The 22956-nt window shown below is 34.8% G+C and overlaps 2 protein-coding genes across 2 annotated transcripts; both read left to right on the top strand.

Annotated features, from left to right (window-relative positions):
- The first annotated feature begins 15290 nt into the window (after positions 1–15290).
- On the top strand, positions 15291–16956 carry LOC132612255 (putative late blight resistance protein homolog R1A-10). Its single transcript, XM_060326560.1, has 2 exons — positions 15291–16815; positions 16928–16956. The coding sequence occupies exons 1-2, from the start codon at positions 15291–15293 to the stop codon at positions 16954–16956; spliced, it is 1554 nt and encodes a 517-aa protein (XP_060182543.1).
- Positions 16957–17030: 74 nt separating this feature from the next.
- LOC132612362 (putative late blight resistance protein homolog R1A-3) lies at positions 17031–19398 on the top strand. Its single transcript, XM_060326640.1, has 2 exons — positions 17031–17908; positions 18950–19398. Exon 1 carries the CDS (start codon positions 17133–17135, stop codon positions 17904–17906), a length of 774 nt encoding a protein of 257 aa, XP_060182623.1. The 5' UTR covers positions 17031–17132; the 3' UTR covers positions 17907–17908; positions 18950–19398.
- Positions 19399–22956: the final 3558 nt, after the last annotated feature.

Below are 22956 nucleotides of genomic sequence, written 5' to 3'. Positions count from 1 at the left end.
ATTTTTTCATTGAAATTTCTCACTGAAAAATGTAAAGTGGCAACTCCCACAAATCTTTTAATTGACCGCGCGCGACAAAAAAAAAAAAAAAACTAGTAGTGTTTTCACACGAAAAAGATTAGGAAGTTTCCCAGCATTTCAATAACATGTTTCCCACCATGCGTTTTTATAGTGGTTCGATGGTAATGAGGTGAATAAATTATGTTTTATAACACAAATTGTTAGAAAAATAGGTAAATATAATCAAAGAAGATAATGGCTTTGAGGCGTGGATAAATCGACTTTCTTTAAAGAGATATTGTCTGTATACATATTGGGGAAATACAAGCAATTCCCTTCAGGATATATACAACAAAGTCCAGATTATACCTGCAGATTTTTCATTGCCACTTCATGAAGGAAGACCTTATTTATAGAGTTAGAATGCTGACTATTGTGAATAGTCATGACTTTTCATGAACAGACATGTCCATTTAAATTCATATTTTAAATAAAATATGAAAATACCAAAGGGATCATATTGTCTCAAAGGAAGTATGCTCTAGAGTTAATAGCAGAATCTGGTTTAGAAGGAGCTAAAACTGCTGGTACACCTCTTGAGCTGAATTAAAAGTTAACTTCAGTCCAATATGATCAATGCATCTCAAGTAGAAGCACAGAAAATGATCAAACAATAGATAACCAAGAGTCTTAGGATGATCAGTGCATCCCAAAAGCACTAAGAAGGATCAAGCCATAAATGATCAGATGCTTCAGGACCCTAGCAAGTATTAGTGATTAGTAGGGAGGCTAATATATCTCACTATGACCAGACCAGACTTGGCATTCTCAGTTCTGGTGCTAAGTCAGTAAATGCATTGTCCAAAAACTTCACATATGGAAGCAACACCCAAAGTAGTTAGATATGTACAAAGATGCACCGAAACTAGGTTTGTTCATGCCTGCTGAAGACACTACTCAGTTGTCAGCCTATTGCGATTCAGACTGGGGTGTATGTTTGGAGACTAGAAGATCAGTTACGGGTATCTAGTCAAATTTGGAGAAGCATTAGTGTCTTGGAAGTCCAAGAAATAAGAAATTGTGTCAAGAAGCTCAGCTGAAGCTGAGTTTAAAAGCATGGCTACATGTGCAGCTGAGGTAACTTGGTTGATTGGATTATTCAGAGAACTTGGAGTACGAGTTGAAGTACAAGTAAGAATGGTGTGTGATAGCAAAGCGGCTATTCAGATTGCAGCCAATCCTATATTTCATGAGAGGACTAAGCACATAGACATTGACTGCCATTTAGTGAGAGAAAGAATCTGTCAAGGGCTGCTAGAAACAGAATATGTTCATAGAAGAATGTGTCAAGGGCTACTGAAAACTAAATATGTTCATACTAAAGATTAACTAGCAGATTTACTGACAAAAGGACTAGGAAAAGCACAGTATCAGTACTTGCTCAATCAACTTGGAGTGATGTTCCAACCATGAGCTTGTGGAAGAGTGTTAGCATGAGTAGATATTATGCAAGCTACAATGGTTAGGTTGTTAGAACTAAGTATCCTAGATCGTTAGATAGTTAGAGTTAACTAACTCAAGATAATACAAGTCAAGTGTAGAGCGTACATATACATGTGAGTTGAGTATAATTAAGGAAGTGGCATCATTCAATATCAACACAAGATGTAAACATTCTCTCTCCGTAACAAAATTCTTTCCTTTCTCATTTCGTGCACTTACTTTCTCTACAAGCTTCCTTCTTCTTCACGTTTTCTTCTTATCTCAATTTAGTAATTCAAGCTCCTTCAATGGCGTTATCAATCTGCATGGATTTTTTCCCTTGATTTTGGTTGCATGCATATGATTTTTTTAAAGGGAGGGTCAAATTTTCCCTGAACATATATGCGAAAAAATATATATTTCCTCCATAAATATTAGTGTCAATCATGTCATTGTCATTATAAATGTGAGATGTATTTCCCCTAATGGATTCTTATTAGCATGATATGTTGCCATGCACATGTCCAAAATTTAATAACGACAAAAAGGTCAAATTTGTCCGTAACAATATGAAATAGTCTAGATATGTCAAATTTTTGACAAAAATGGTGTCCTTTGAGGGAAAAATCCAATACATGGGTTCGTTAGAATTTTGTTAGCCAAAATGGTGAAAACGCATCCCTAGTGGAGCACCTTCAATGTGCATTTTTCACGTCTAAAAAAACACGGTCCGTTAAAATATTTACACTGAAGGTGCTCTGTAAACCATGAGCCTTCAGTGGATATTTCAAACTTTGGAGAAACGCTCGTCTCTTGTAAAGCACCTTCAGTGTAAATTTGAAAAATCAGAGAATTTGAAAAGTTAAATTTTTTTGCAGTGATATGACATAGCATGAGCCTTTCCAAACCTAAAGGCTCATAGTGTACAAGCCACCTTCAGTGAACTTACGAAAACGCCTTTAGCCTAGAGAGCCCTTAACATTATTTTCCTGTTCTTCTATATATGGAGCCGAATACATTGTCATGTATATTCAGTTCACAAAATTTGTGTGCTTGAGTACACACTTCAATCTGAATTTTCAGAAAAAAGGTTAGTGATTTTTTTCATAGGGTATTGCTCTTCCCATTTGAGTAAATATCTTACTAATAACAAACGTATTTTTACAGGTCTAAAAATGTCAAATGAATGTCGTGTTAGAGTTGCATTGTATTGGGGTGACGATATAATCTATGAATTTGACACATTTAGATATAGTTGTAGTGCTCGTGCTGTTGTTAAACTTCCATTAAATGTTGAATACGATTGGTTAGTTAGAAACTTGCATATTAGAATGAAAACTAATCTGAATAAGTTCAAGGCTTGTTATTTCGGGTAGATGGCCATTTTTCACTGTTTAGGGTAATGCTCGTTATTCTGAAATTCCATACTTGACAATGAGTCTTTGCAAGATTTTATGGTGGAACCTGATATGGTGCGTTATAGGATGAATCTTGATCTGCTAGAGATGTATATTAAAATAGAAGTGTTGGATGTTGTTGAGCCCGGTAATCTAAATGTTCCTTTTTTGAATTTTGTTGCGCTCTCTTTGAATCTTAATGAGCCCCCTGCTGATCTTTATGAACCATCTACAGATATAATAAGTAGTTTTCCAGAATTTCAAAGTTTTGCGAGCTTCTTGTCACAGAGTACAACACCACAAGTTGATATTCCATCCAATAGATATGGCCATAGATGTACTGACTTTGGTACAAATTTTTGATATCGGTAATTATATTGTTATTGTTGTGGAGATGGTGCAGAAACTAGCAGGTCCCTTCAAGTTCGGGACATTCCAACAATTATCGAAATACAGGCTAGGGTAGAAGCTGATGCTCATGTCGGTTCTGACAGCGATGCCCCGAATGATGCATGTGAGTCGGATTGATGAGATGAGTGACTCCGGTGATAGTAATGATAATAAGCAACAACCAGCTGATAATGTACCATAAAACACCCCAGTTCATGGGGAGAACATCCCAGCTTTGTACGATTTTCAAGATCGTCCAAAGGCGTATGCTTCTACCCGTGAATCAAAGGGTGTTGGCTGTAAAGTTTGGTTGGATGATAAAGAATCTGATCTTGGGAGAAATAAGGACAATTATTGTCAAGCAAACCTAACGAAGAAAAACCAATGACCCAAAGTAAAGTAGCAAATACTAGACCAAATTGGAAGGGTTGCTTTTAGTTCTTGTTTCATTATTCTTCTAATTAATTTCTATCTTCTTTGAGTGGTTACTTTTAAATTAGTGCAACATATAAGAGACAAACACTTAAAATGACAAGTGAATATTTGTTGAGGCAATTAACCACCACCGGCACATGTGGTTAATAATATTAAAATTCTATAAGACAAAATCAGCAATATAATACAAATGACCACAACAATGAATAAATATATGTGGTAAAAATTAATACACAAATTAGAAAAGCAATAAAGTACAAAAAAGTAAAACAAAAGCAAAAGGTTACCTCTTGAAGATGCGCTTTTTGATTTGAATGGTTGATTAATGCACAAGTTATTTGGTTGGAATTGATCTCCACCTTCTGAATACTGTTTTGAAAGTTTTTTTTTTTGTTTATGGAGACCTTTCTTGACAAAAATGGGGAAAGAGGGGAGGAGGGGGGGGGGGGGAGGGGGGGACCTCAAAAAAGTGGTGGGGAAGAGAGAGATATACCATCATTTATTCAAAAGGCTCTCTAGGCTAAGGTTGTTTTCGTAAGTTCACTGAAGGTGCCTTGTACACTATGAGCCTTTATCACTGCAAAAAAATTTAACTTTTCAGATTCTCCGATTTTTCAAATTTACACTGAAGGTGCTTTACAATAGATGAGTCTTTCTCCAAAGTTTAAAATATCCACTGGAGGCTCATGGTTTGCAGAGCACCTTTAGTGTAAATATATTTAACGGACCGTCTGTTTTTAGACGTGAAAACCGCACCCTGAAAGTGCTCCACCAGGGATGTGTTTTCACCATGTTGGGTAACAAAACTCTGACAAACTCATCTATTGGATTTGTCGCTCACAAGACACCATTTTGGTCAAAAATTCAGATATGCCGTTAGGTGCGATGATTCATTGGTCTTAACTAAGAGAAGCCGCAACCCACTTAACCATGAGGAATGAGCATTCTATTGCCCATCTTGGTCCAACCATTAACTAGTTTCAGGGGCGGCTCAAAAAAGTTTTGTGGTCTAAAGCCAAACTTTGAGAGGCCTCAAATTCTTTTTAGAAACTTCATGTATATGTATATATATTTTTATTTTGTAGTCCAATTTTCTAACCTTTTGATCTGGATGGTAAATTATAACATTGTAGACTAATATATATATATATATATATATATATATATATATATATATATATATATATATATATATACACATACACAGAGACTCAAGTAGTACAAATTATACAAATCATATTAAAGGTGTAGTTTAGTGAGTAACATAAAATCTGAAGTGGGAAGGTATAAGCTGAAATTGATGAATGATAGACCTATTTGAATGACATATTGCTGAACAGTCATTGATCCATTAGCAAAATTTCTAAAAACTATCACATAAAAGTTGAATCTTGAACAAACTGAAAAAGAAATATCTTGCTGAACTTGAAATGAAACCTCTTGTCAGTTCAAAATGGGAGAAACTCAAAAGCTAAAGAACCAAAAAAATTGGGATTTATAAGAGAGTGATTCAAAGGAGCTTTAATAATTTAAAAGGTATCTAAGAATTGCAGAAATTTCTGGATAAAAATGAGAAAAGAACTGAACAGTAATTAATAAAAGGAGATAAGTTGAAAACTGAAAAGGCAACAATTTATAAGTAAAGTAAGATGACAATATGAAAAAGCCACACGATATACTTACTGGTTTGAGAAAAAAATGAGCAAACAAAATGAGAGTAACATAACTAAAGGTTAATATTAAGTATCATAAGATGAAAAACTCTTCCAAGTAAATAGTAGGCTAACATTAAGTAGTTCAAATTAATCATTTAAGTAGTAGTGAAGGCTTCATAATGAGAAAAAGAAGAACATTTATTTCATCAAAACTCATAAAAGTCATCGAAAGGCGGGAACATATCACTAGAAAAAGCAGAAATTTCGACAACAGCATCTAGTATGGTGGGCTTTAGTTAACTAAACAAAAATTAAGCATAAATAATTTAGATTTAAAACTCAAGAGTACAATCTTGGTTCATTTGTACAAGGATTCCTCCTCGAATTGATACAACAAGGACAAAAATATTTGCTAGTAAATGTGTGATATATTGTTGCCCATCGGTATTCTCTATATTACTGGCTTTTTTCCCTCCTTATGTATCTTCTAGAGCAATTCCATAACTTTCAAATAACTTGTAAAATAAAGTTCTTGAAGTTTCAGGAAAGAAAAAGGAGAAAGGACTCTAAGCTGCCATCAGTTATATATTTTCTTTATATAGAGTTTAAAGTGACTTTCTATATGTCTCACCATTAATAATAAAATTAGTACTTATGTATCTTTCAATTGTAAAGAATTAATGCTTCCCCATATAATTGTATCATGAGTTGTATTTTCAGCCGTATGTTTTCTCATTATATAGAGTTCAAAATGACTTTTTATATGATTATTATCCATTAATAATCACAATATTTAGTAGTTATGTAACCCTCAATTACAAGAATTACTGAGTATCCACGTAATTACATACATAGATATGCCTCTTAATTTGTTTTGACTTTTCAATCACATACTTAAAATTTACCCCAAAAAAAAAAAAAAATAAGGAAACTCTTGCAAAGAATCAACAACTGAAACTTAAATGACAATGGATAGATATAAATTCTACCTTTGCAATACGCCAGTAATTAATTACTCAGAAATGGAAGTGTTGAGAATAATGAGCTGGAAACAGATGACACTATCTTGTAACTAACTTAGTGATGAGTTGTAGTTGGTTAGATTAGTTACTAGATATTTTGTGATTAGGAGTGATTAGGTCGGTAAGTGTGTTATATATATTAGGACCATTGTACAAATTCTTTTTTGTGTCAATGAAATATCTGAAATTCCCCAACTTCCAATTCTCACCTTATCTCACCTTTTCTAATTGTTTTCATCTGAATTTCCATTCCAGCTATAAGCATGGTATCAGAGCCATCAATGGTGATCGATTATCAGCTCCACTGATATGGTGTTTTCATCAGTTTCATTGTTACTTCTCCAATTTCATCGTTCTTCTCTGTTTTCTTTGAGTTTTTTTCTCAAATCTAGGGTTTATTCTAGTTCGATTTGTGTTGTTATTTCTTCTCTGCAAATCGAATCTCAAAATCTGTCAAGAACACAATGACAATATTGACTGAAGAAACAACACCAGATAATGTGAAAGCTCAAAGTGGATTGAGACATGGAAACAATGGACAGAATTCGACTAATTCAATTTTCAATTCGTTTGATCCGCTGTATTTACAATCTTCAGATGTTCCTGGAGTAAACCTAGCTCAATGCCTCTTAACTGGAATGGATAATTATACTCTCTGGAGTAAATCGATGAGAATTGCACTGTTAGGTAAAAACAAAATTGGATTTGTTGAGAGAACATGTGTGAAGGAAAGCTATGAAGGTCAAATGGTAGATCAATGAGAGCGTGTTAACGCTGTTGTACTATCCTAGATAATGAGCTCACTGTCTAAAGATCTGGTGAATGGAATTGTGTATTCATCAAATTCACATAGAGTTTGGATGGATCTCAAGGAACGTTTTGACAAAATAAATGCTACAAAGGTTTATCATGTACATAGAGGAATTGCAACTCTAGTTCAAGGTACATCTAATATTTCTGTTTACTTCTCAAAGTTAAGTGAACTATGGAAAGAATATGAGTCACTTGTACAAAATATGAGTCACTTGTACCACCTCCTACTTGTAACTGTGATAAATTAAAGGGATTCATAGAACACCTAGAGCAACAGAAGCTAATGCAGTTTCTAGGAGGTTTGAATGAGAACTATAATCAATCTAGAAGTCAAATCCTCATGATGACACCAACACCTTCTGTGAATCAAGCATATTCTCTGATAATACATGAAGAAAGTCAGCGAGCACATTTAAATATGGTCACACATAGCCCTTTCCCAAAAGGACTATTTGAGGAAGGAGAATCATCAGCTATGGCAGCAGCTGTTTTTTCAAGGAATAATAATAACATGAGAATGAGAAGGAATTCCAATACTCAATGTGAATTTTGTCATCTCAAGGGGCATACTAAAGATCAGTGCTACAAATTGATTGGTTATCCACCTGGTTTTAAGTTCACTAGGAATAGAGAAAGGGAAAACAATGTCCCTAGAGGAGGACACTACAATAACACTGGGAATAGAGACACGAATGGGCAGAGATCTGGTAATTACAGTGCTAATAATGCAGCAATGAACTTAATGGATGAAAGTGTGCAAAGTGCAACATCTACTGTACCTATTGGAACACCTAGGCCAAAGATCACTGGTGACCAGTTCCAAAGACAGGCATTCACAGCAGAACAGTTCCAAAAACTACTCAGCCTGATTGACAAAGAGGAATCTCCTGAAGGTGTAGCCAACATGGCAGGTAAAATTAATTGCTTTCTTGCTGGTTTTAAGACTAACTTTTGGGTGGTTGATACAGGAGCTTCAAATCATATGGTTTCATCCTTGAATCTAATGTCATCTAGTTTTCCTGTTGCTAACTCAAAACAAAATCAAGTAAATTTGCCAAATGGTGATCTAGCTACAATAACTCATAAAGGAACTTGTCATTTGGACAAGGATCAAGTGCTTAAAGATGTTTTCTATATCTCTCACTTTAAGTTCAATATGTTATCTATCTCAAAATTAACCAAAGACTTACAATGTTTTGTGTCATTTTATCCTGATTTTTTTCTTCTTCAGGATCTCTACAATGGCAGGGTGAAGGGGATTGGTAAGGAGAAAGATAGACTCTACATATCTACCAAATCACCATCACCTGGTCCACCTACCACTTGTTTTTCAGCTTCATTTCCCTCTGCAAAGTGCACTGTGTGGCATCAAAGACTTGGGCATGCACCAGCTCATGTTCTCAGTCAAACTCCAGCTATAAAGGATTCTATAGATAAATCTGATATTTGTACTTGTCATGTTTGTCCTGTTGCTAAACAAACTAGAATCCCCTTCCCAGTTCATAAGACTACTTCTATGAAACCTTTTCAATTAATGCATATGGATGTATGGGGTCCCTATAAACATAGTACTTGTAATGGAAATAAATACTTCCTTACTCTTGTGGATGATTTCAGTAGAATGACTTGGCTGTTTCTTCTAAAATTCAAAAGTGATTGTACTCTGCACTTGAAAATTTTTATTCTTCTAGTTCAAACTCAATTTAGTACTACCATACAAACAGTTAGGTTTGATAATGGTCTTGAATTTGTGAATTCTGAATGCAATTCCTTGTTTCAGTCTTTTGGTATTGTTCATCAAAGAACATGCATTTACACCCCACAACAAAATGGTGTGGCTGAGCGAAAACATGGACACCTCCTAGAGATATCAAGATCACTAAGGATCCAAGGTCATATACCTATAAAATTTTAGGGTGATTGTGTACTTACTGCAGCCTATATCATAAATAGACTTCCATCTTCTATCCTCCAAGGTATTTCCCCTTATGAGAAATTTCATGGTACACCACCTTCTCTGGAACACATGAGAACTTTAGGTTGTTTATGCTATGCCACAGATCCTAATCCTCCTAATAAATTTGCACCTAGAGCCATACCTGCTGTGTTTATGGGTTACTCAGCTGTCCAAAAGGGTTATAGATTATACAACTTGAATTCTCATAATTTTTTTGTAAGTAGAGATGTTCATTTCAGAGAACATATTTTTCCTTTCAAGAACCCTATTGCCACTGCATCACCATCTCCATCACCTCTATATCCTTCTTATTTTCCTGATGACCATGATACTAATCTTCCCATTCTTCCTCTAGATTTTGTTTCCTCCTTACATTCTGCTATTTCACCTGATCCATCTCCTCATATTCCTACTTCTTCTCCTGATGCACCTTTTCCTTCTTTCTTCTCCCCACTGCACTCTGATTCTTCACCCTGTTCTCCTTCTACTACTTCTGTACCTGTTCCTCCATCTAATGCTCTTCCTACTAAGAAGATTACAAGAGCTACTAAGTCTCCTATTTGGTTATCTGACTATGTCCATTCTCAGCCTGTCTCCAGATCTTCCTATCCTATCAATCTAGTTGTGGATTACTCTCATCTTAGTCCACCCTATCAAGCCTATCTCTCCAAGTTTGCACTTACCACTGAACCTAAAAATTACTCTGAAGCAATTTATGATGACAGATGGGTTCTTGATATGAATCAATAAATTGAGGCTCTTGAATCCAATCAAACCTGGGAGGTAGTTGACTTACCATCCGGGAAGCATCCTATTGGATGAAAATGGGTATTCAAAATTAAGTACAATGCTGATGGGACTGTAGAAAGGTTCAAAGCTAGGCTAGTTGCAAAAGGATATACTCAGCAAGAGGGGATAGACTACCATGATACTTTTTCCCCTGTGGCCAAGATGGTCACTGTCAGGTGTGCCCTTTCTTTAGCTGTTATGCATGACTGGCCTGTTTTCCAAATGGATGTCTTTAATGCTTTTCTCCAAGGTGATCTTCATGAAGAAGTGTTTATGCTACTGCCTCAAGGTTTTGGCAGTAAGTGGGAGACAACATACTCTACAGATACATCTAAACCACCTAAAGTGTGTCCATCTAAACCACCTAAAGTGTGTAGGTTAAAAAAATCCTTATATGGTCTCAAGCAAGCATCTAGGCAGTGGAATATCAAACTTACCAATGCATTGTTAAGATCAGGTTTCCAGCAGAGTAAACATGATTATTCTTTGTTCACTAAAAGGGATGGACAAAGTCTCGTGATGATCCTTATATATGTAGATGATTTGTTAATTACTGGAAATGATTTGAATCTTATCAAAGCTTCTCAGTCAACATTACATCAAAATTTCAAAATTAAAGACCTAGGTGAACTGAGGTACTTCTTGGGGATAGAGTTCCTCAGATCAAGCAAGGGCATTCTCATGACACAGAGAAAGTACACACTAGAGCTGGTCTCAGAGTGGGGACTAGCAGGGGCAAAGCCTGCTATAACACCTTTAGATCAACATATGAAATTTACTACTACTGAGTATGACAAACATCTTAAAGAGCAGGATAACAATGATCCAATACTGGCAGATAAGATTAAGAAGAGTAGTGATGATCTATTACTGCTAGACAGAGGTGCCTATCAAAAATTAGTGGGAAAGTTGCTTTATTTGGCTATGACAAGGCCAGATATCTCATCTGCAGTACAGACTTTAAGTCAGTTTATGCATGCTCCAAAACAGTCTCATCTGGATGCTGCACTTCATGTAGTAAGATATCTGAAGGGAAAACCAGGTCTGGGAGTTTTGTTGAGCAGTAATAAGGACAATACACCCACAGCATTTTGTGACTTAGACTGGGCAGCATGTGCAGTAACAAGAAAGTCAGTCACAGGCTATTGTATAAAGTTAAGGAAGTCATTGATATCATGGAAATCAAAGAAGCAAGAAACAATTTCAAGAAGTACTGCTGAAGTTGAATACAAGAGCATGGCATCAGCAATAGCAGAAATAATATGGCTTGTGGGGCTGTTGAAAGAAATGGACTTTAGTGTGAAATTGCCAGTTGATCTATTATGTGACAATAAAGCTGCATTGCAAATAGCTGCAAACCCAATCTTGCATGAGAGAACTAAGCACATAGAGATAGACTGTCATTTTGTGAGAGAAAAAATTCAAAAGGGGATCATCAAGGCAATGCACATATGTGGAAATGAACAGGAAGCTGACATACTCACTAAAGCTTTGGGAGGAAAACAACATAGCTACCTTCTGCGCAAGTTGAGGCTGTTAAATGTTTTTAAACCCTCAACTTGAGAGGGAGTGTTGAGAATAATGAGCTGGAAATGCCAGCTAGAAACAGATGACACTATCTTGTAACTAACTTAGTGATGAGTTGCAGTTGGTTAGATTAGTTACTAGATATTTTGTGATTAGGAGTGATTAGGTCGGTAAGTGTGTTATATATATTAGGACCACTGTACAGATTCTTTTTTGTGTCAATGAAATATCTGAAATTCCCCAACTTCCAGTTCTCACCTTAGCTCATCTTTTCTAATTGTTTTCATCTGAATTTCCATTCCAGCTATGAACAGGAAGTAATTACAATAAAGTGAAACTGCACTAATAATGAATTTGCAGTAAGTATTGGGCAGATACATGACCTTTGGTGCTTTGCAATACGCCAATAATTACTCAGAAATGGAAGTAATTACAATAAAGTGAAACTGCACTAATTAATGAATTTGCAGCAAATATTTGGGAGATACATGAATTTCATGCCAATGGCTTTCCATTTAATTAATTCATTTATCATTTATTTGAAGCGAATTTACTATTTAGTACTATAATTTTTTTTTAAAAAAGTAGTACTTAAATGAGGGGTAAAAATATCTTTCAATCTTTGAGGGACATTTTGGTAATCCAATTTTACACTTAGGGTCTTCTCACTTTTATATATATATATTGCTTCAATATAGTTAATTATTACAATGCTTGAAACCTGAGAAAAAAAATCAAAATAAATGCGCAGTATTTTTGTTCAACAGGTTCAACTATTGTTTTCTAGTAAATACTACTCCTATCCGCAGAATCAGAATTTATATTAAGGGGTGTCAAAAAATACAGATATGTCGCAACCCATGTTTGAACACGCGACCTTAGGGACTTTTTGCAAGTCCTTAACCACCAACCTTCAGCTTGTGTCAAGGGTGTCAACACTGTTATACATACCTATAAAACCAAAAATTCACCTATCTATACAATGTAATTTTCCGGCGAAGGATAGCTCCGCCCCTGACACCTATATAGGTTAAGCTTAACCGAGACTTGAACTTGGATAAATTAAGAAAGACAGGGAGTATAAAAATCAATTGCAGTACATATATTTGATGAGAAAAGTAAAAAGGATACTTAAAACTCTTAGACGAACTAAGAAAGAAAGTTTAAGTAGGCGTGTGACCATAGAAACCAAAAAAAAAATCACCTTTTTTGGAATTTTGGAGTTGGAGTTGTGTTTGGCCATAGTTTTTTAAATTGTATTTTTTGTTGAAATGTAGTTATTTTGGTTGTGAAAAAAGTGAATTGTTTTTCAAATTTCAGATTACAACTTCAAGTTGTATTTGGAATTTTCATGACCAAACGTTGATTCCGGAAAAAAGTAAAAAAAAAAAAACCGAAAAAAGTGAATAATTCTTATGGCCAAACGGGCCCTAAGAGTTACTTTCCATTTTAAAGCATTTAATATTTCGTAAAACAAAATCTAACGTACTCTTTTTTTAACCTATAAGTCTGCTATTACCAAAAATAGGGAGCCCCAAGAATTTGGGGCCCAAAGCAGTTGTTGTTTGCCTATGGATCGGCCTTGCCTAGATTCATTAATCATTTCTTGATTTCTAGCTACTTCAATTTAGGGCTCGTTTGACATAGTTTAAAAAAAACAGGTTATAAACTAAAAACAACTTATAAAAAAAAATAAAAAAATTGGGCTACTCTAACTTATTTTTTGGGCTTATTTTAAACACAAAATGACTTATAAGCTAGTCAGCCAAACACTCAAAAAAGCTAAAAATCAGCAACTTATAAGCTAAGCCAAATGGGCTCTTAATAATAAGTATTTTAATTGTTGCTTACTACATATAGAATGTAAGAGTGAGAAGGAAGATTAGATTTGAGATTATTCAGCAATACATTAAAATGTCAGAAGAGAGTGTGAAGTGTTAAAGAAAATAAGTGCTCAACTGAGTAATTAACAAAACATATTGCATGTGACAGGCTACAATTGACGGGTATCAAGGCATCAATCAACATGTGCATTTGACTGGGAGAAGAAAATTTTTGTTTTGGGGCGTGGTAAACTCGTACATCCCTTAATTAATTAAACTGTCAGAGAGTGAAATGTTAAAGAAAAGAAGTATGCCAACTGATTAACAAAACATATTGCATGTGAGCTCGGCCCGAGTATAAGTTTTAAGTAGTAACATTTATCAGGAAAATAGCAGCGCTATACATGGTTGAGGGAAGAGAGCATGTGCGCACATGAACATATGTATAACTGACACACTGAATACTAAGTCAGTAGGGGAAGGCAATAGTAAATTTCAATTTGAAATTTAATTAGTTAAGCTCTAGGGAACTTCATCAAGATTAACATTAAATGTTTAAAAGATAATGATATATTTGGGTGGGTATATTTAGGTGGAAATAATTTAATTTGCGGGTGAGGCGGGTGGGGCATGATTTTTTTAAAGTTAAATCGGATAATTAATGTGGAATTAGGGATTCTGTTAACTAAGAGGTATATTTGTGTACTTCTTAACGGAAACGGTATATTTGCCTACTTTGACTAACGAAAAAAATATATTTATCTATTTTGATTAACGGATGGTATTTAACTATTAAACTAAAGTAGAAGGATATATTTGACCCTTTTCCCTCCCTAGAATGTTTATAAAGTACCTGATTTCTTTTATACAATTATATAAAAATTTGGACCTATTCATGTTTTCATATTACCTCCAATTATTTTAAGTGCTAGGAGACAATAATTATAAAATGAGCTATGTATTTTAATAATGATGATTTTTTTTAATTTAAGTTGGCGAAAAGGATCAAGCAAGAAGAACATTCTAAACATTATGTTATTTGAAATTTTTCTATTTATTTTTCCTTGAAATTTTCAAATTATTTTGACTTGAATAAGCATAAGTTAGTGTACAATTAAAATAAGTAATATTGAACATAATAATCAAAATACAATTAAAATATAGCCAAAATATATATGAAAAACAACTATTAAAATATCAATCCAAAACATTAGAAATTGAAAATTCGGGAAGTAACGAAAAAAAAACGAAAATATAGGTTAAATACACAGTGAAACGTAAAAATCAGTATAGAATCTTATCTTTTTTGGGAATTAGATTTGAATTATGAGTGAAATTAATGAGTAGTTAATTAGAGATAAACAAGGAAGTTGAACTATTTTAAAACTGATTTGAAATTGGAGGAAATTAAGGGATATTGGGCATAATAGCGTGTATTTAGGGGGATAGGAGAGATGGACGTTTTTTTTGGCTTAAATTTAGGGGTGTGGAAAGTTATCAGATGAGTGGTAAAAAGGTCATAGCTATAGGAAATAAATATGTTATATTTTAGCTACTAAATATAATTATTGTAAAATTTAATTATGTTCTATAAATAGGTAATAATGTAAACTATGTCAAGTAAATTTTATAATTTAAAATTGTTTAGAAATTACGCTCACCTATTTATCATATTTTACCGTTTCCATTGTGCAAAATTCTTCCATATTTAAACAAAGCTTTCTCAGTAGTTTTCAAACTTGTCTATCATTATATATATTTTTTTTTGGGTGAAGATTTTTTTTTTTTTTTTTATTAATCTCCACTCCGAACTTACAATATTTGACCTCTCACCTATACATATAGTCTATTTATTGGCAGTTGAACCTACATCTTACTCGCTAGCTCAGTAGGCATTCGATCCACTTTCTCTCCCTATCACATTGTTTCCTCGACAAGAAGTCTTCCCTGTGTGCCAACTTTCTGTTAGTCTCTTCATTCACATAATTGTAGCAAGAAAGATGGCTGCTTATGCTGCTGTAACTTCTCTGATGGGAACAATACACCTGATTTCCCAATCCGACTTATTACACCTTGAAGAGGACCACAAAGAACATTTGGAATCACTCTACGAGAAGGTCAGCTCTGTGCTAGAGTTTCTTGACAATTCTGATGATGAACCAATGAAGGTTTTGCAAGAAAAGGTAGAAGATTTAGCAAATGAAGTGGAACACGAAGTCGAATCTCAAATATTACTGGTTATGGAGAAGGATGAACAGGTTCGAACAGAGGCAAATGAGAGGCTTCTTAAGATCTTGCGACAGGCTATACAAGACATGGATTCTGTGAAGAAAGAGTTCATCAATCTGCAGAGGAGGAATAACAATTTGCTAGCTGGAAATCGTTCGCTTTCTCCACGATTGCATGTTTCAACCCTTGAGAAGGACATGGTGGGGCACAGCAATGAACGAAAGCGCATGCTAGATCTACTTATCGGACGCTCATCTCAACTGCAAGTCATCTCTATTGTTGGAATGGGCGGCATAGGTAAGTCAACTTTTGCCAAAAAGATGTTTTCTGATCCCTCAATTGTGAGCTTCTTTGACTTTCTTGGATGGATTACTGTGTCCGAGGACTATAGTATAAGAAAGATGCTTCTATCCCTCCTTCAAGAGGCTATTAGCGTGAATGAAGAGCTTGATAAGAAACACGATGCAGAACTAGCTGATTGCTTGCAGAAAAGTTTAAAGAGAAGAAGGTATTTGATTGTTGTAGATGACATATGGAGCAGCGATGCCTGGGATAATATTAGACTATGGTTTCCAGAAAACAGTAATAGAAGTCGAATATTGTTGACTACTCGGGACATTAACGTTGCTCAATATGCTAGCTCTCACGAGGGACTTTTTCCAATGCGTTTCCTAGAGCCAAAGGAAAGTTGGAATTTGTTTTGCCAAAAGGCGTTTGGCAAAAAAGATTGTCCAGCTGAATTTGAGAGTGTCGGAAAGGTGGTTGTAGAAAATTGCAAAGGATTACCACTGATGATTTCGGTGGTTGCGGGGTCTCTTTCTAGGAAGAGGACGCTGCACGAGTGGTATGAAGTAGCTCAAAGTGTAAGCTCATTAGTAGACGTTGATGATTATCAACGTTGCTCAGGAGTGCTCGCTTTGAGCTACAAGCATCTTCCTTCACACTTGAAAGCTTGCTTTCTGTATTTTGGAGTTTTCAAAAAAGCTAGTGAAATTTCTGTGGAAAAGTTGATTCAATTGTGGATGGCAGAAGGACTCTTCGAGCCGAGGGGGCTTGGGGAGTGGGAAAAAGTGGCTGCTAATCTCCTACTTGATCTTATTGATAAAAGTCTAATCGCTGTTAGCAAGCATAGTTTGGATGGAAATATCAAGACATGTAGGATTCATGATCTTCTCCATGATTTATGCTTGAGAGAAGCTGAAAGCGAGAATCTTTTGTTCGTTCCAAATCCCTCAATTTCTGAACCCAAAAGTATTATTCAAGATCGTCGGTGGGTTTCATATTATTTAGAGGAAGGTTGTTTTTCTTCCTCTCTTACTTACAGTAAAACACGTTCTGTTCATCTTCTTTCGGGTAAAATTTGGTCCGGTACTATTGAATTTGGACTAAACCATTTCAAACTTCTTAGAGTATTGGACTTGGAGCGATTGTGCTTGAGTAGTTTCCCTAAGGAATTATCTTACCTGGTTTCCTTGAGATATTTGGCTATCGGGTATTTGCACACGGGTCGATATCTACCAGTTTATAAGCTTCAAAATTTACAAACTTTTATTATTCCTGAAATAAAGACAAGTGAACCAAGTTGGTTTTACCTACCAAATGGAACATGGAAAATGTCTCAATTGAGGCATCTCCACTTTCAAAGCTTTTATTTGTGTTCTCCTCCAAAGTTATCTGCCGATGACGTTAGGTACCAGGTTTTGGATAACTTGCAAAGTATTTATGGGTTGAGTCCTGATTGTTGCACCAAACAAATGTTTGAAGGGATTAAAAAAGTGAAAAAATTGGGAATTTGTGGCATAATTGATTACTTTTGTCGTGAGCCCAAATCCCTAGATAATATTATATATTTACCTGAGCTAGAGGCACTAAAAATCGTAGTATACGACTCTGACAAGGATGGTTTGCGTCATAAGCTTCCAGTTCCATGTCCGGATTCTTTCCCACCGAATCTCAAGAAGCTGACACTTCAAGGAGCTTATCAACCATGGAAGGCCATGACAATCATTAGCAAGTTGCCCAAACTCGAGGTGCTCAAATTGAAGGTTAATTTCTCCTTTGGTTGGGAGCATGTAGGGGAAAATGTCTGGGAAGTATCAGAAGAGGGATTTCCTAAATTGAAATTCTTGCTCCTAGAGAACAGGGATCTTAAATACTGGAAGTCCACCGATGATTCTTTCCCACTTCTGGAAACCATAATTATCAGAAAGTGTCGTTCCTTACAAGAGATTCCTCAAGCATTTGCAGATAGTATGACACTGCAGCGAATTGAGTTACGGGGATGCACTCCTTCCCTTGTGGAAGTCGCTAAGAAGATCCAAAATGATCAAGAGGAGGAGTTGGGAAACAACATTCTTAAAGTTGATGCCTTTGACACAATCAACTAGAGGTAAGTAAAATAATTAAAGAATGAATCTTCAACGGCCATTAGATGTTTTACCAATGATTGAGAATTCTCATTGATTTTGATGAAAATGTTTGGTGCATAATTCCTGGTACATTGTTTGATTGTAATAAGATAGGTAAAATTGAGTAGTTCATATGATTTATTACACGTGATTGGTCATATTAGGGTCTTTTATTATGATGTATTGGCTCTGTGAAAGGGTGCGTATAACAATCTTCACACCCTTAATATTTCTATTGAACTCGTTTATTTATCTACTTAGTTTTCGGCAAGAATGGAACTCAGTAGATAAATAAGTGAATGATATCTTAACATCTTGAGAGGCCTAATCCATTAACAAATTAAAAGAAAGCAACCTAGATAGTATAGAAACATAAAGGAACTGAAAACTTAGATAAACAGTGACTGGTAAGTTCTATTTATGCCAGATTGCTATAGATGAAGTAAAATTTAGCCAATGCCTTCTACAACAGCATTAATCTCTTATAATATAAATTACCTTGGTCGAAATGTTTGTTCTTTAATGCTGGGACAATTTGTGATAGAAATCTGTTAGAAATATAACAGATTACTGGTATTCAGGGGCGGAATTTTAGGGGTGCAAGGGGTGTCAATCGAACCCCCTTCGTCGGAAAATTGCACCATGTATAGGGGTCAATTTGTTTATTCATGTATAAATATTAATGTTGCATCCCCTTAATATATTGGAGAATTTAGCCTAGTGGCTGAGGTGCCTACTATTGAGCCTATAGTTGTGGGTTCGATTATCTCTAACAACACTTTTTTTTAACCCTTTCTCAACAAAGGTTGTCTGGTTGAAGTTAGATAGATTAAATCTTTAAAGGGAGTTTATGATTACGTGTTATACTGAGTTTCCAACTCTAATAATCTCCCACTCTTAAAATGGTCATTGTACAGAGTTAGATTCAGGTGAAATTAATGAAGAATAAACCAAAGGAAGATATATAGAAGACAAGTTTCCAACTCTAATAATCTCCCACTCTTAAAATGGTCATTGTACAGAGTTAGATTCAGGTGAAATTAATGAAGAAGAAACCAAAGGAAGATATATAGAAGACAGAAGAAACAAAGGAAGATTGATGAAACGAGTTTTAAGGACTTGTCAAATGAAGGTCTGCATGCCGTTCTTGATGGCTGTCCACACCTTGAGTCGCTTGACTTACATCATTGTTATATAATCCATCTTGATGAAGGAGATTTAGGAAGGAGATGTAAACAACTGATTATATACCTGAAGGACCCTCATGATTCCTCTTATGAACTCAATGCTGAAATTTGGGATTATTTGTATCATGATGAAGACTACCCCGATGCAGTTACTGAGTCTTCGTCTTATGATGATGATGAGTTCCATAGGTTCTCTTTGACCAGCCTAGGTCATCGAGTCTATGATGATTTTATTGACTACTATGGCTAAATCCATTTACTCGGTTTTATGAGCTTTTATTTGAGTTGTGGATTTGTAAGGTTTTCTTTTTGCCATTGGATTATGAAACAGTAGTACTCCAGGTGTTTGCTGATTGAATACAGTTAGAGTAGACATCTACTGGGAAGTCCTGTGAGAAATTCAATTTTCTTTTCAAGTTTCATTAATCTCCCCAATATTTAGAAATACTGCTTACTTTTATTAGTTTTACAGCAGCATTCGTCTTCAATTTTGGAGTTGAGACCAGTTGTACAAAGTTCATAGAAGCGGATTTGAATTAAGAGGCATTAGAAATAACTCTTAAGAACTTTATACTATATCTAATAGAACCTTTCTAGACTGGATTCTTGCTAGCTTGCTATAATCCTGTAAACACACCAACACTTTAGTTGTTTCAAAAGAAAACAGATGAGAAATAACTCTTAAGAACTTTACACCATATCTATACTAGAACCTTTCTAGACTGCAGTACTCCTGAGGTTGCATACATCAACTACTATTACTAATATTGTGACAACATGTATTACTTCTATTACTGTTACACAACAAAATATACTACTACTAGTGTCCTGTCTTTTCATCTTTACCCAACTAACTCAAGTAGCATAATGAAGTTTCTAAGAAGTTAAGGAAGTTTTCTAATAAACAAATATGTTGGCCTTGCATCTTCTCTATCGCTCTTGCCCCTAACCACCCTCTTCATTTCAAACTTAACTATTGTCTCTGATCCCTTACTTCACCTTGATTGCTAAAGATTACATAGAAATTGTTGTCCGTTCTTTCCCTCTGATCAATTCATTTATATTGCATGAATGTTTATTTGATAAATTTCCTGCATCTCAAGGCAATGATCTAGCTCTAGCTATTGCCAGAAGTATGCTTGGATCACGGCACCTTGAGCTTATTGATAGTACCTAATTATTTCTTCCAACTTCCAATTAAATAGCAGCATTACTTATTGTTGACACCCAATTTTGTCCCGCCTCTTCCCCGAAATACCTATTAATACTTCTGGTATTTTTGAAAATTAAAAATATGCACATGAGTTTTACTATAATTATTTGTCTTTTATTAACACCCACGTTTTATTTATTCTACTGCAATTATTAGTATTATTATTATTATTACTATTATTATTAATTATTATTATTATTCTCAAAATTGTCACCAATTATTATTATTCTTGTCATTTCTGTTATCATAATTATTATTATTATTAATCAGTATCATCAGTGTCATTTTGTTATTAATTATTAATCATCATTATCATCGTTGTTTTATTATTGTCATTATTTTTATCAACAATCGTTATTTATTATTGTTATTATCATTATTTTATTATTATCCTTATTATTATTATCATTATTATTTTGTCATTATTATTGTTATCACTATTATTATTAATTTATTATCATTTTGGTTATTATCATTATCCTTAATTTATCATCATTTACTGTTATTTTTATTATCGATAATTGTTATTTGTTATTATCATTATTTTTATTATTAATTATTATTATTATTATTAATTATTATCATTATTATTACTGTTATTCTGTTAGTAATTATCAATATTTGTTATCTATTATTACCATTATTATTGTTATTATTATTATTATTATTATTATTATTATTGTTGTTGTTGTTGTTGTTGTTGTTATTACCACCACAATCATTATTATGGGCATCAGTATTATCGTCATCATTTATCATTATCATTGCTGTTAATTATTAGTATTATTATTATTAGCGGTATTATTACCGCTAGTCATTCGTTACGGTTATTTAGTATTATTGAAACTTGCATTTCTCGGCATTTTATCAACTTCCGCATACACATCGCATTTTATTTCGCACATTTAAAATGATAGCTTTATTTATTGTTTAAAATATTATTGCATGGTCATTGCAACATCATATAATTCTATTATCCGGGTCTTTTATAATTACATATCTCCGTACTAGGTGATATTCTGGCACCCTTGGTACATCGTCAATCAAAATAGGTCTCTTATACAGATTTAGGAGCCAAACTATTTCTTGCACTCGGTCCTTATTTTGACTTACCGGACCCCAAATCAAAGTCCGATTAACTCCTAATATTTTTTTTTTGGACTAGCCCATATTTTGTCCCAAAATTTTAGATCAGTCATTGTTCTAATTCACTAGCCCATTCTTTAAATACCCAGTCTAAAAATCGACCCGGTCCACAAATGGATCGGGTCCGGCCCATTTGTTTTTAAAGAAATAAGGGGAAAACCCCTCATCCCTTCATTCTCTTCCGCCTCATCCTTTCCTCTCCTCTCCCTTTCCCTTCACCCCCCAAAAAACCCTAGCCGCCTCTTCTCCTTTCCCGCCTCTCCGCCGACGCTCCCACTTCCCCCTTTCACTCCTGATTCTCCGCTTCCCCCACTTAGCCCTGTTCCCCGTTCTTCTCTCTCTCCCGCTCCTCCTCTCTATTTAGTCAACACGAAGCAAAATAAAAGGGGGGGAGTTGAATCGAGGGACAGGGGAACAACAGAGAGGGAGAACACGAGGAGAACACGAGGAAGAAAAAGGAGACGCACAGCAACGAACCAAAACCCTCAAAAAAGGAACAAATTTCCAGTGGTCCAAATCCTTAAAAAATCAAAATCGGAGAACCCCCCAAAAAAATTGCCTCGCAAAGAAAGAAATTCCCCAAGAATTAGATCATTTTTTGGCCAAATAAAATTCCTTGAACGGGAGTATCTGTAGCTGTGGAGTTTTCCCTAAATGTTAGCCCTCTATTTTTGGTAGTCAAAGCATTGAATCGTCTGTTTTTTTCGCCTTTATTACTTCTGTTACTATTGTTTCGCATCCGAGTCTCCACAAACTCGGAGATTTGAAGTGTTCGAGCTTGAATCGGAGACGCGCGCCTCACTTCGCTGCACCCGCAAAAGGTCAGTTTATCAAAAAATTAAATTTTTCCATACGTTTTCTTCACCGTCGAAACATGATGAACTAGCTGGAGTGATAGAATTATGTGTTAGATTTCCATTTGCTTAGAAATCATGCTGTTAGAATTTTTTTTGTTGACAGTGTATGAGTTAAGCTATATATGATGAATAATTTTTTTTTCCTACTATATATGATGGGGTATGTTGACGGTAAAAGGCATTAACATATTATTCATGTTTTGATCTTTGGTGCTTCTTAAATGATAAGACATGGTCACGTATTTAGTATTTTCGTTAGGAATCAGATGTTTGTTTGCTAACAGGATAAAAGATCGTGTTCCTAGGTATTTGTTAATCTTATCTTCATACGCGAGTTGAGATATAATGGTTGTGGATGACTTGTCATAATTCTGTGAAGTAGTATCATATAATATGAATCCTGGGTCTTAGAATGTATATAGAGAGTTTTAGAGGGCTTCCAAATGCAAAGCATGACACCTATGAACTCACTGGGTAACCTGTGAAACCTGTTGAAGTCCCTGATCATCTTTGTCCTTTAATGTCCATGGTTTGATGAATAGCTTAAGCACATCGCATTCAAGTATGTTACGTTTATGGTAAATGTTCAATTTTTTTTGGAAAGTATGTGATTAAGAAGTCTACAT

This window comes from Lycium barbarum, chromosome 9 (genome assembly GCF_019175385.1).
Source record: "Lycium barbarum isolate Lr01 chromosome 9, ASM1917538v2, whole genome shotgun sequence".
NCBI lineage: Eukaryota > Viridiplantae > Streptophyta > Magnoliopsida > Solanales > Solanaceae > Lycium > Lycium barbarum.
This window is presented reverse-complemented; position numbering and strand designations above follow the sequence as displayed.